The 13,297-nt window shown below is 39.0% G+C and overlaps 1 protein-coding gene across 24 annotated transcripts in view; it reads right to left on the bottom strand.

Moving 5' to 3' along the window:
* Positions 1 to 13,297, bottom strand: part of LOC140481497 (protocadherin Fat 3-like) — a 792,082-nt gene that overhangs the window by 542,720 nt on the left and 236,065 nt on the right. For all 24 annotated transcript variants that reach the window (XM_072577785.1, XM_072577787.1, XM_072577788.1 and 21 more), the window contains one exon: positions 8,210 to 11,524. In XM_072577785.1, the coding sequence (XP_072433886.1) occupies positions 8,210 to 11,507 (3,298 nt within the window). In that variant the 5' untranslated portion in view covers positions 11,508 to 11,524. The remainder of the gene's footprint in view (positions 1 to 8,209; positions 11,525 to 13,297) is intronic.

Genomic DNA, 13,297 nt, shown 5'->3' with positions numbered 1-13,297 from the left:
TTTAAAAAAAAGCACCCTTATCTATCTTGAGGGACCTGTGTATTTGCTTGCCAAGATCTCTCACTTCATCTACCCTCCCAGTATAATTCCCTTTTACTGTGTGATCTCTCTAAATGTATTTCCTCACCGTTATCAGAGCTGATTTCCATCTGCCACTTTCCTGTCTGCTCCACCAATCTATCTCGTTTTGGAGCTTATAATTATCTACTACATAGCTAAAGTATTTTGGAGAGTCTGGAAATTTCCCAAGAGTCCTCCCCATCTTCAAGTTCAAATAGTTAACATTTAAGCTAAACAGGAGCCCTGCGGAATACCATTTGAAATAGCTTTTCATCCACAAAGGCAGCCATCAACCATTATCTTTTGTTGCCTGTTACTAAGCCAAAATTGAATTGGATTACCCATATCGTACAGTTTTGGATTGGATTAGATTCCTTACAGCGTGGAAACAGGCCATTTGACCCAACAAGTCCACACTGACCCTCTGAAGAGGAACACTCCCAGACCCATTTCCCTCTGACTAATGCACCCAATACTTTAGGCAATTTAGCATGGTCAATTCACGTGACCTGCCCATCTTTGTGACTGTGGGAGGAAACTGGAGCACTCGGAGGAAACCCACGCAGACACGGGGAGAATGTGCAAACTCCACACAGTCACTTAAGATGGGAATCAAACCAGGCTCCCTGGTACTGAGGCAGCAGTGCTAACCACTGAGCCACCATGCCGCCAAATTTTAAAGCCTTTTATGTTTTTGGTAAGTCTGCCATGTGTGGCCTTGTCAAATGCCTAACCCAGACCTATGTGGACAACATTCACTGCACTACCTTCATCGATTTATCTTGTCATTTCCTCAAAGAATTCAATCACAATTGTAAGACATGACCTTTCCTTAAAGCCATGCTGACAATCCCTCCCTAGTCCATGCCTAAGTGACAGCTTATCAGAGTTGATTCTAATAATTTTCCAAAAGACAGACTAACTAGCTGATAATTGTTTTGCATTTTCTTTTTATCTTTTTTAAAAAATGGAACCACATTTGCATTCCTCCGGTACATTTTCTCTGCTTCTAACAACTATCACAATGATGTAAAACACGTGTCCAGTGCACTAAAACACCAACTTGATCTGCATATTTTACAATTTGATAATACAGTAATATGCATTACAAAATGTAACATTGAATGGAAAAAACTTTTTAAAATCTAAGATTTTCCATTTTCTTTGGTCTTTCATTTAAACGTATATTGCTTCTCACTGCCAAAAACCTTACAGCTGAAGTGGTTTCTTGCAAATGTGATCAACCTTAGCTCAGTGGTAACATGCTCAGCTAGATTCATGTTCATGAATTTAAGACCCACTCCATATACTTCAACATATATCCTTAGTTAGTACTCAGTGCAGTTCTAAAGTAATGTTGCACTGTCAGAGGTACTAGCCCTTGAATGAGATTTTGTAGACTTAAAAAGATCACATGACACTAAAAAAAATAGGAGACTTTTTTGGGTGTTTTCGCCAAATTTAAGAATCAACAACCTGAACACTTAAAACAGGTAAATCTTGTCAAATACTTTTAACACTGCTGTGCACAGATCAGTTGACTCTTCTATACTAAACTGAGAGTAGACTTCAAACATATTTCAGCCAAAAAGCACTTCGGGCCTTCCTAATATCAGAAGTGCTAAGTACAAACCTGTTCACATTACACAAGATTGAAATTTAAAATCAAGCTCAAGATTCACATTTTCCATTTGCACAAATTCAGAGATCCTTAGACAGCTACTTCCAAACCTATTTGGAGAAAGTAAGGATCACAGGTGCTGGAAGCCAGAGTCAATAGCTATGCAGCCAGCTGTGTAGACAGGTGCTGATGAAGGAGACATGGCTGTAGTAGCAGGATTGTTTCAGAAGGTGGTTAAAGAGCTTCAGGGCGGAGAAGATAACCAGGGGGTTGCAATGGGAGAGAAACCCACTAAGCTTTCTTTGGATGGAGGAGGAAAACTTCAAGATGGGCATTTTAGGAAGAGGTATCGCAGTATGGTTTTCAGTGACTTAGAGGTGGTAAGGACTGCAGATGCTGGAGGTCACGGTCAACAGATATGGAGCTGGAGAAGCACAGCAGGTCAGACAGCATCATAGGAGCAGGAAAGTCTATGTTTCTAACCAGGACCCTTCATCAGGACTGGGGGGGAAGGGAGCCCAGAAATGAACACGGGGATAGGATGGTGAGTAGGTGCAAATGCACCTCAATTACTCTTTTTCTGTACTCATACATTGTTCATTCAAGATGGCTAACAATATCTTATTTTAGCAAATACATAATAACCAACTTATGCTTTCATTCTTTGGTTAGTAAGCATGACCAAATTCAACTGTAATTGAAACAAATTCTATCATGAAAATTCCCTCTATTGTATGCAACTACATGAAAACTTTAGTCAATAATTGTAGTAAGACAATGCAACAGCACAGGACGTGGGCAACTCATCCTTTCTGGAGCTGGTTCTTTGCAAGAGCTGTCGAATTTGACTCTCTCCCTGCTCTTTCTCCACTCACAGCAATTTTTCTCTGGAAGTATTTCTGCAGCTCCCCCTTGAAAATTGATATTGAGTGGACCCGGTGTCCTTTTAAACAGTGCACTCCAGATCACAACAACTCATTATGTAATATAAATTTTTCTTCATGTCATTTAGATTAGATTAGATTCCCTCCAAATGAAACAGGCTCTTCAGCCCAACAAGTCCACACTGACCCTCCAAAGAGCAATCCACCCAGACCCATTTCCCTACACTATATTTACACCTGACTAATGCACCTAACATTATGGGCAATTTAGCATGGCCAATTCATCTAACCTGCACACCTTTGGATTGTGGAAGGAAACCGGAGCACCCAGAAGACACCCATGCAGACACAAAATGTGCAAACTCCCCACAGACATTCACTTGAAGTGGGAATCCAACCCGGGTCCCTGGTGCTGTGATGCAGCAGTGCTAATCACTGAGCCACCAAGCTACCCACTGTGGTTCTTTTGTCAACTACCCCAAGTCTGCATCCTTTGGTTACTGATCTTCTGCCTCGAAAAAAACATTAGCCTTTTATACTCATGTGACCTTTGAGTTTGACTACGCCAAAATTTCCTTTAAATTTCTGTTTAGGTGAATATTTAAAAGGTTTTCTAATCTCTCCACATCACTGAGGCCCTTCATCCTTACTATCATTCTCACAAATCTACTCTGCATTCTCATCAAGGTCTTACTGTCCTTCCTAAAGTAAAACAGAATCAACCTCAACACTCTAGCTGGGGCCTAAGTAAATTAAAGAGCCAAATTAATTAAACAATCAAACTAAATACATAAATTTAATCTACTAATCCTATTTTATTCCACTTCCAATTTTTATCCTTCATTGATATGAAGAGTTGATGTAAATTAACTGAATGAAATATCTTTAGACTAGCCTCAAGATTGCACAACTTACTGATTTCAAATAAAGATTATATAAAATCACTACACAGTAATGTTTCTCAACCAATGGCACATAACCACTGATATGCAGTGAGCTCAATAAAAACTTAAGATCAATTGATCACTGTAAGCCTTAATTTCATTTTTAAAATATAAATCAGGAACTGCTGTGTATTACTGAGAAAGATTAATTTGACAAGCTTTATATTGGCTTGGTATTAATTTAAATTATAGTTTCAATGAAAAACTTGCCAATTGTTTGCGCAGTAAAAGTCAAGTCTTTTTCAATCACAAACTTAAAGAACCAATATTCGTATGTAACTAAGGGTTTGCAAATGAGTAGAAGTGTTAATTTAGTTATATAAAGCACCAATGGCCAGCTCTTAGACAATTCTCTCAAAATCTGGGTTAAGTTAAGCCAATATTGAAATAGTGACGGATATACTTAAGATTCCATTCCATCTTTGAAGAACTTATTGTGTTTCAGCCACATTCAACATTCAAAATCTCAAATTGACTGTGGTAATTTGTCTCATTGATACTGTGTAAAACCTTGGAGTAATTGCCTCCAAAACAATGACAATAAATTAACATTGGCTATGAAACAATTCACGACGCCCGGAGGATGTAGAAGGCACTGTTACCTGCTTTATTCCAATGCATTACGTAAGCAAGCTATTTAAAATGTTGTTCAGGGTGGGGGGAGAGGACTGACCCAAATCATCCACTTTCTGGGTTGTCAGAAATAAGCTACAAGTTGGGAGACACGCATCAGGACTTGCAGATATCCATACATTAGATATATATGGGAACTGATCAGGAAGTTTAAACTTTGCGATTTAATTCCCTGTATGGCTTCAAGTCAGTGGAGAATTGGGTCAAATTCAGAGATTTAACTCTATTTACCCATGAAGTATTAAGATAGTTTAATACTAGCTGTGTGACTCAGCTGAGCATCACAAAAAGAATAGGGGGTGAGGCTTGCTTAGTTGACTGGATGGTTTGTTTGTGTCACAGAGTGACACCATCTGCAGAGGTTCAATTCCCATCTTCTTGATCTCACCCTTTGCCTGAAGGGTGGTGACCCTCAGTCTAAATTCACCACCAACTGTCTTTCTCTGATGAGAACACAACCCATAATCCTCTGGAACTATAACGACTTTACCTTACCAAAAAAAAAACACCCTGTCCACCACTCACCTTTTACACTGGAGATGACAAACCTTGAACAAGCAACTAACACACCCTTGTTGACCCAACTCACTCACCCACCAACTGTCAATCCCAATCACTCAACTAGTTTTCTATCTAATGACCCAACCCCTCAAACTGACCAGACAACCCACTGACCACCAAAAATTATTAACTACCTAAACTAATCATTATCACTTTCCTGTTCAATGCAGCCACACACCTCTCTCATCCACCTGTTCCATATCACATACCTCACCAACCTGGTTATTTGATTACTCACCTATTCAAAGGACGTAAACCTTTCAAAATTTACATTGTTAAAAAGAGATGTTCTCCTTCCCCCTAACTCCACTTAATTTCCTGGACTCATAATAGAGATACTACATTATGTTTTCCTGCTTTAATCAAAAAGCAGAAAGTCTGAAAAAAAACTGGCTGTATCAGATTGGGAAGCACTTGGCAGCTTGAAGGATCAGAGTTATAATTTTAACATAATTCAAAAGGTCCATAATTATATTTAGTCAGTATGAATGTCACAGTATTTCACACTATACTGAAATGAAGACAGATTTTACCATTTAAACGTTAAATTATTAGTTGGAAGAAATTTTGATATTGTCTCTTGAATCTCAATATATGGAGCAATTCCAATGTCCCTCCATATCGTGTCAAACTTTCGGGGAAAAGATAACCTCAAAACGTATGACTTTAATCAGCATTAATATGTAGCTTACACTGACAAATATAGTAATATACACCATTGCTTAAGTAAATTTTTGAACACTACTGAGCTCTGCAAGCAACTTAGAACAGGTTAGAGTATTTCTGAAAAATACATTTTCAAAACATTCTACCTTTTACACCCATTAAGACCATCCACAAGAAATATCAAAGTAAGGGAAGACAACATTTATACTACCTGAGAGGAGAGTACCAATTGCTTGGCAAGAGGACTCTGCATGACATCACATACCAAGCTGCACTCTCCTCTCAAACAACATAAAATGGTGGTTTTCTCCAAAGTTGGTATTGTTGTGGATTGCCCCAATGGGTGTAAGCCAAAAAACTTCAATTTGTTTTTTTTTCAACAATACTCAGGCTCTGCAACACCAAAGGACTATTAAAGACTATTAAGGTGACAAAAGTGTCGATGAGGGTAGAGCAATGGATGTTGCCTACATGAATTTTAGTAAGGCTTTCAATAAGATACCTCATGGCAGGCTTATCAAGAAGATTAAGATGCATGGGATCCACAATGGCATGGCTGTGTGGGGGTTCAGAATTGGCTTGCCCATTGAAGGCAGAGGGTAGTAGCAGAAGGGTGTTTTTCAGACTGGAGGTTTATGAGTAGTGGTGTTCCCACGGGGATCCGTAATGGGACCTCTGCTGTTTGTGATATACATAAATGACTTGGATGAAAATGTTGATGGGTAAGTTTGATGATATAAAGATCATCTGTGCATAGTGTTGTGCATAGTGTAGAAGGTTGTTAAAGGATACAATGGGATACAGATCAGTTGCAGATATGGTCAGAGAAGTGGCAATTTAATCCAGGTAAGTGAGATGCTGCAATCTGGGAGGTCAAATGTTAAGGAAAAATATACAGTTAATGGCAGGACCCTGAACAGCATTGATGTGCTCAAGAACCTTAGGGTTCAAGTCCATAGCTCCCTGAAAGTGACCACATGAGTAGATAGGGTGGTGAAGGCATGCTTTCCTTTATTCATTGGAGAATTGAGTACAAGAGAGTCAGGATGTTATATTGTAGTTTTACCAGACTTTGGTTCGGCCACACCTGGAGTACTGCCTTCAAATCTGGTCACCACATTACAAAAAAGACATGTAGGCTTCAGAGAGGGTGCAGAGGTTTACCAGAATGCAGAAGTCTATAAAATTGGGTTTTCAGTTGAATCTTCCCCTCGCTCGTTGCCCTCCCCAACACCACCCGGAGTTGAAATATTTAAAACTAGGGGGCATGTATTTAAGGGGAGAGGGTGGGGAAGTCGAAAGGAGATTGAGGAGGAGTCTGGATCACGCTGCCAGGGTAGTGATGGAGAGAGATATGAAAGGAAATTTACAGATTTTTAGAAAAGCTTAGGAATATGCAAGGAATGGTGGGATATGGACCAAGAGCAGGCAGAAGGAATTCGTTTAGCTTGACGTCATTTTTGACTCAACATCATGGGCCAAAGGACAAATTAGTAATATTTATGACAACTTGTCACTAATTACAACATAGGACCTGGCTTAGAATAAACGATAATAGAATTTTTAAAACTCCAATTTTTAAAAAAACATTAGGTTAAGGGAGAAAGCACAGCACAAATCCTGGAACTTTTGATGAACTCAGCAAAACAATTGCCATTTTGGCATTCCTTCTGACTAATCAACTAGAATATTATTTATTAAACGACGACACTAAGCCTTGGGATACAAGACAACCAGTAAAATAACAGTTTATTTACTGTTGTGCAAAGTACAGGTCACGATAACTTAACATGTTGCTTTTCATCTCAGGCCAACAGAGTGATTGTTCAGCATTTAGATATTAAAAGGAAGAAATCCAAACAGACTATTTTCAACACAGTGCGACTTGGAGTTCAGCCTATTACACAATTAAGATATGAATTTAAATATTTTCTACAGTTAAAGGGTATTTTCACAGTATGAGCTCAAAAACACGTGTTAACGATGACAATAATGTCAAGAGCATACTGCATGACAGAACTCAGCTTCCCAAGGAAGCAGCAACTCCTTGTTTCTAAAATAAAACTAAAGAGATAACTAATTGGCTGGTCACGTCAAAATTGCCTTACATGGTATTTTTGGAGTTTCAGAATTTGTAAGAAAATATGGCAAGTTTTGCACAACATACTTAGCATCTTTTCCACAATTATATATGTTGGCCTAGTGCTAATAAGAATTAATATAAGCGCTACTGAAATGATCACTAAAACAATGCATGTAGCACCCAGCTTGCAACTTATACCTCAATTATGCATAATAGGGCTTTTCTTAACCTACTATGCAATATCAAAAGCCTTCATGCATTTTGGGGACACCTATGCAGACTTTATGCCTTAGTTCTTTTTTTGTATATTGAATATTCATTTTAAATGCAATGTTCAAACATTGTTCAATGCAATCTGTCCCAATTAGAATTAAGGAAATATCAATTATGAACTAGTGGTGAACAATTACAAAATATAGTAAATTATACTAACAGCTTAAAGGTGAACAAATATCCATTAACATGAAGTAATTTTAAACAATCAAGACTAAGAACACAGTTTGAGTAAACATGGACAATTTTCAAAATATTATCTGCAAGATTACACATTTTTCTCCCAGAAATGATTTGAAATTTTGACTCATTTTAAAACAATTTTTCCATTAGAAAAAGGCATGAATACTACCTATTGCTGTAGACAACTTAGTATTTTATAGCAGTCAGATACTTAAATGAATTAGCAATACTTCTTAAAATGTCATGTTTACATGTTATGCAATGTAAATAAATTACTTTCATGCTGTGTGCACAGTCCTACCTGTATTCTCGTTTACAGTGAAACGACCAAGACCACTGCCATCTCGGATAGAATACCGAATCTGTCCATCCCTTCCATCATCACCATCTTTTGCTGTCACGTGTAGAACGCTTGTCCCAACTGGTGCACTTTCCTTCACAGATGCCATTTTAGCAAACTCTGAAAACTGTGGTGCATAAAGATTTTCATTTACATCAACCACTTCAATTTCTATAAAGGATGCGGAGGACAACGATATGGGCCGACCTTTATCTTTAACACGAATTGTCAGATTGTAGAACTGCTGTTTTTCAAAGTCCAGTTCTTTTGATAGACGTACTGCTCCACTGATGCGGTCGATTTCAAACTTCCCATTATAATCATTTCCCAAAGAATAACGCACCTGGCCACCTAAACCAAGGTCAGGATCATGAGCTTCAAGCCATGTTACCACAGCACTTACAGGCATATCTTCAAGGACCTTAACAAAATAACTTGAAGGAACAAAATGGGGAGCATTATCATTAACATCCACTAAAATGATCTCCAAATCTACCACAGAATATAGTTGATGACCAGTATCAGCTTGGTCACGGGCTTCTATTTTCAGAGTATAGTTAGCAAGTAATTCACGATCGAGCAACCCAGTCACATAAACAATGCCAGTTGAGGCATTAATAGCAAATTGAAGGGTATTTGTTAATAGTGTGTAAATTATTTCACTGTTGCAAGCCAAATCTTCATCCGTAGCCTGAATCTGAACTATTTCTGTACCAACCACTGTATCCTCTGGAATGCTAACGGAGTAACTATCCAGCAAAAAACGAGGTTTGTTATCATTAGCATCCTGAATATGGATTGTCATCAGTCTCCAGGCAGAGTTTGGAGGAGATCCCAAGTCATAAATAGTGATGTTAAGAATGTATTTATCAGTTAATTCACGATCCATTGGCATCAGAACTGTTAACCATCCTGTTTCCATTTCAATATTAAAACAACTATCAACATTGCCACCAGAGATGGTGTATATAATTTTGCCATTGAAACTACTATCTGCATCAGAAGCTGGGATCTTAACAATCATACTGCCAACAGGAAGATCTTCCTGAATAGCTACTTCAGAAGGAAAGGATTTATCAAACTGTGGAGACTGCCTGTTAATTGAATAAAGATCAAGGAATAAGTCCTCCATTTTTGACTTGTTTACTTTAACCCTTTTGAGCAATTTTTCAGCTAGTCTCTTTGCAACTCCAGTTTCTGTGCATGCATAGTCCTTTGTAGTTGGTTTACCATACACCAATGAAATATTAAGAGACATAGGATCAGCAATATTCTCTCCATCCGTAGCTGTTATCTTAAGTGTAAAGAGTCCACCTTTTGGATTTGCACCGTCCAACGTTTTTGACAAGAAAAGCACACCAGAGTCAGAATTTAGATCAAAGAATCCAAACTCATTTCCAGAAACAATCCTATACTTTACCAATTCTAGTTCATCAACATCAATAGCTGACACTGTGGTTATTTGTTCCCCAACAGGGAACTCACGGGAAATCACTCCTCGGCAGTCCACTTTTTCAAAGAGGGGCTTATTGTCATTCACATTTTCCACGTTTATAGTTATGTTTACTTCATTCTCACGTCGATAAGGTGAGCCCCAATCTGAGGCCCGTACAAAAAACCTGTAACTGTGAGGCGAAGACTCATAATCCAGTGGCTCACTTGTGCTGATGACACCTGTAAATTGGTTTATTACAAAAGGTAATGAGTTCAGGCTGCCAATGCTGTATGTTACATATCCATTTTCTCCTTGGTCATCATCAGTCGCAGTAACAACTAAAACACTGCTACCAACAGGCATGCTTTCATTGATAGATGTCACGTATGACAGTTGATGAAACTCTGGTGTATGATCATTTGCATCTTCTACTTTTATCACAACTCGAACTTTCATTTCACTGACATTGCTCATCACCTCCAATATGAAATACTCTTTCTCAAGGACACGTATATGCTCTGCCGTGGTGACCAGACCAGTTTGGGAATTAATGGAGAAATAGCGAGCATCTTCAGTTGCACCAAGACTATATTCCACATTCTGTGGTTCAGGCTTTAGCTTAACAGCAACAACTACTGCTCCAGGGGGAGCAAATTCATTCAGTTCCACTTCATAGATATCCTCTGCAAAAGATACTTTGTTTTCAATTTCCTCCAGATTTTTAATATGTACAATTTTCACTGCAGAGAATTTTTGAGGGATTCCATGATCTTTTGCTTGAAGAGTAAGATTATAACCATAAGGAAAGTCTTCCCAGTTCACTGGTTTTGCTGACTTTATCCTATATTCCCTACCCCCTAAACCAGTTCTAACAAGATGGAACTGTCCTAGAGGATCACCTGCCACAATAGAAACCGATTCAATTTCACCATTAATTCCATCATCCAGGTCATCTGCAATGATAATTGCATAGATAGGTTCAATGTCCATCAAGGAGGGAATGTGAGACACGACACTTAGTGTTGGGGCATGTTCGTTGATTCTATCAATATGAATGACTAGCTTTGCTGTACTGCTTACTCCATTGTTTCCATAAAGTTTCATTCCACGATCCACTGCTAAAACCTCCAAGTCATATTGGCTTTTCTCATCACAGTTCAGTTTGCCACTGAGAGAAACTATACCACTAGTTGGATGTACAGCGAAGATGTCAACTCTATTTTTAAAATAGTAATAAAATTCTCCATTTGATCCTATATCTGCATCAGTTGCTGTCACCTGTGCAATACTTGTTCTCAATGGTGTGTTTTCCGGAATTGTTACAGAATATGTTGTTGGAGAAAATAAAGGCCGCAAATCATTCATATCCAAAACTTGAATGTTTACTTTTGTCCATGCCTCCAGAGCTTCCCCTCTAATTGCAGCTTTCACAATAAGTAAATAGTGGTTCTGAACCTCCCTATTCAGTATGGCAGAATTGCCTCCCTTAGTCCTTATCCTGAGGAAACAGAAATCCCCCAGTAAAACCTCTTCTGCTTTGAAGAAGCTGTCTTCATCTCCAGAAATAATTCTGTATTTAATGTCCCATGAGCGATCAGTCAAGCTTATCCCCATTTTAACTTTACTGTTGGTATAAGTCCTTGCAGCAGAGTTCTCGTAAATAGTGGCATTATAGAGAGAACGTGTAAACTGGAAGGTTGCAGGCAAAGCTCGTTCTTGAAAATGGTGTCCCTGGCAATTAAAGCTGTAGAGCTGGAACAGCAGGAGAGCAAGGCAGAGGAAGGAAAGTGGTGTGCCAGCCCCACAATCCATATTTAGATCCATTCCATCATTCTTCCATTCTAATGTTGATATAATAAAAAGTTATGAATTAGGGTAATGTACACAATTACATTGTCTAGAAACACATTCCTACTAATACTTTAAATAGTAGAATATTCTAACCAAGAGTAGCAATTTACTTAATCAATAACATCCAAAAGGGTTAAAAGGAATTTAACTAAGAGATTAACTATAGTGCAATCACAAAACACAGTAGCTTCAATTCTGTGGCATAAACTGCAAAACTGCTACTGTCTGTGTTTGTTCATCCGTTGAAACTGACAGCAATCTCTGGAATCGGCACATGCACAACTAAACAAATAGGACTTGTCTCAAGATGGTGTATAAGTCTAGCAACTACAGGTTGATCCGTTTAACATTAATGGCAACCTTTGAAACAATAATCAGAAAAATATCAATAAGTAGTTAAAAAAGCTTATAAAACAAAGAACTGAAGATGCTGGAGATCTGAAGCAAAAAGAAACTGACAAAACTCATCACGCCTGGCAGCACCTATAGGGTAAAAACAAGGACTGCAAATACTGGAAACCAGAGTCTAGATTAGAGCGGTGCTGGAAAAGCACAGGTCAGGCAGCATCTGAGGAGCAGGAAAATCGACATTTCGGACAAAAGCCCTTCATCAGGAAGAGGCAGGAAGCCTGCAGGGTGGAGAGATAAATGAGAGGGGGGTGGGGGTGGGGAGAAAGTAGCATAGAGTACAATAGGTGAATGGGGGTGGAGATGGAGGTGATAGGTCAGAGAGGAGGGTGAAGTGGATAGGTGGAAAGGAAGATAGGCAGGTAGGACAGGTGGTGGATGTGGACAAAGCAGTTAACATTTCAAGTTTTGTAAGTGTTCACGAGAACTGACCACCGCCAAGAAAAATTGACGTTCGAGTGTTTGGATGGGGCTGGGCAGTTTGGGGGGGGGGGGGGGCGAAGACAAGTGGTGAGAAATATGAAAGGAGTAGGTAAAAAAAGGGATTTTTGATTAGGCCACGACAGGAAAAGCTGCATTCCAAAAAATGTGATATTGACAGTTCAGAGTTGGAAAGAGTGGGTAAGCTGTACTGAAAGCAACCCATTTAATGTGATAACAGGACTGAGAATGGGTGACAATGGATTGGCTGTGCCAAAGGCACTTTACCTCATGACAAAAAACAAAAATTGCTAAGACACCACAGCACGTCAGACAGTATCCATACAGAAAGAGCAAGCTAACGTTGAGGCTAGATGACTCTTCATCAGAACGTAAGTCTCTCTCCATGGATGCTGCCTGACCCACTAAAATCTCTAGCATTTGTTGTTTTCAGTACAGATTTTAGCATTGGTAAGAATTTGCTCCTATGTCATGACAGGGCTGCTTGTGGGACTGGATAGAATTAGGCTTTCAAGTTCTTGAATGTAATGCGCATCTTAGAGGCTGCAAGCTCTCCAAGGGGAAAATTAAATATTGTTTCTCAAACTTGCATTGAGGCTCACTGAAACTTTGCAGCAAGCCTGCAACAGAAATGTTGGCCTGGGAACACTGTTGAAACAGCAGGTTCAGGGTAATTTTTACATACAGAATGAAGATTTCTGCATAACAGTCACCTAGTCTGCACTTCATTTGACCCATATCCCCCTCAACCCTTCCTATTCATATACCCATCCAGATATCTTTTAAATATTGTTATAGTAACAGCTTCCACCACTTCCTCGAGCAGCTCATTCCATTGACGTAGCACCCTCTGTTTGAAAAGTTGCCCCTTAGGTCCCTTTTAAGTCTTTCCCACCTCACCTTAAACCTATGCT

This window comes from Chiloscyllium punctatum, chromosome 9 (assembly GCF_047496795.1).
Source record: "Chiloscyllium punctatum isolate Juve2018m chromosome 9, sChiPun1.3, whole genome shotgun sequence".
In the NCBI taxonomy this organism is placed as follows: Eukaryota; Metazoa; Chordata; class Chondrichthyes; order Orectolobiformes; family Hemiscylliidae; genus Chiloscyllium; species Chiloscyllium punctatum.
The sequence above is the reverse complement of the archived record's forward strand: the minus strand, read 5'-3'. Positions and strand labels throughout refer to the sequence as shown.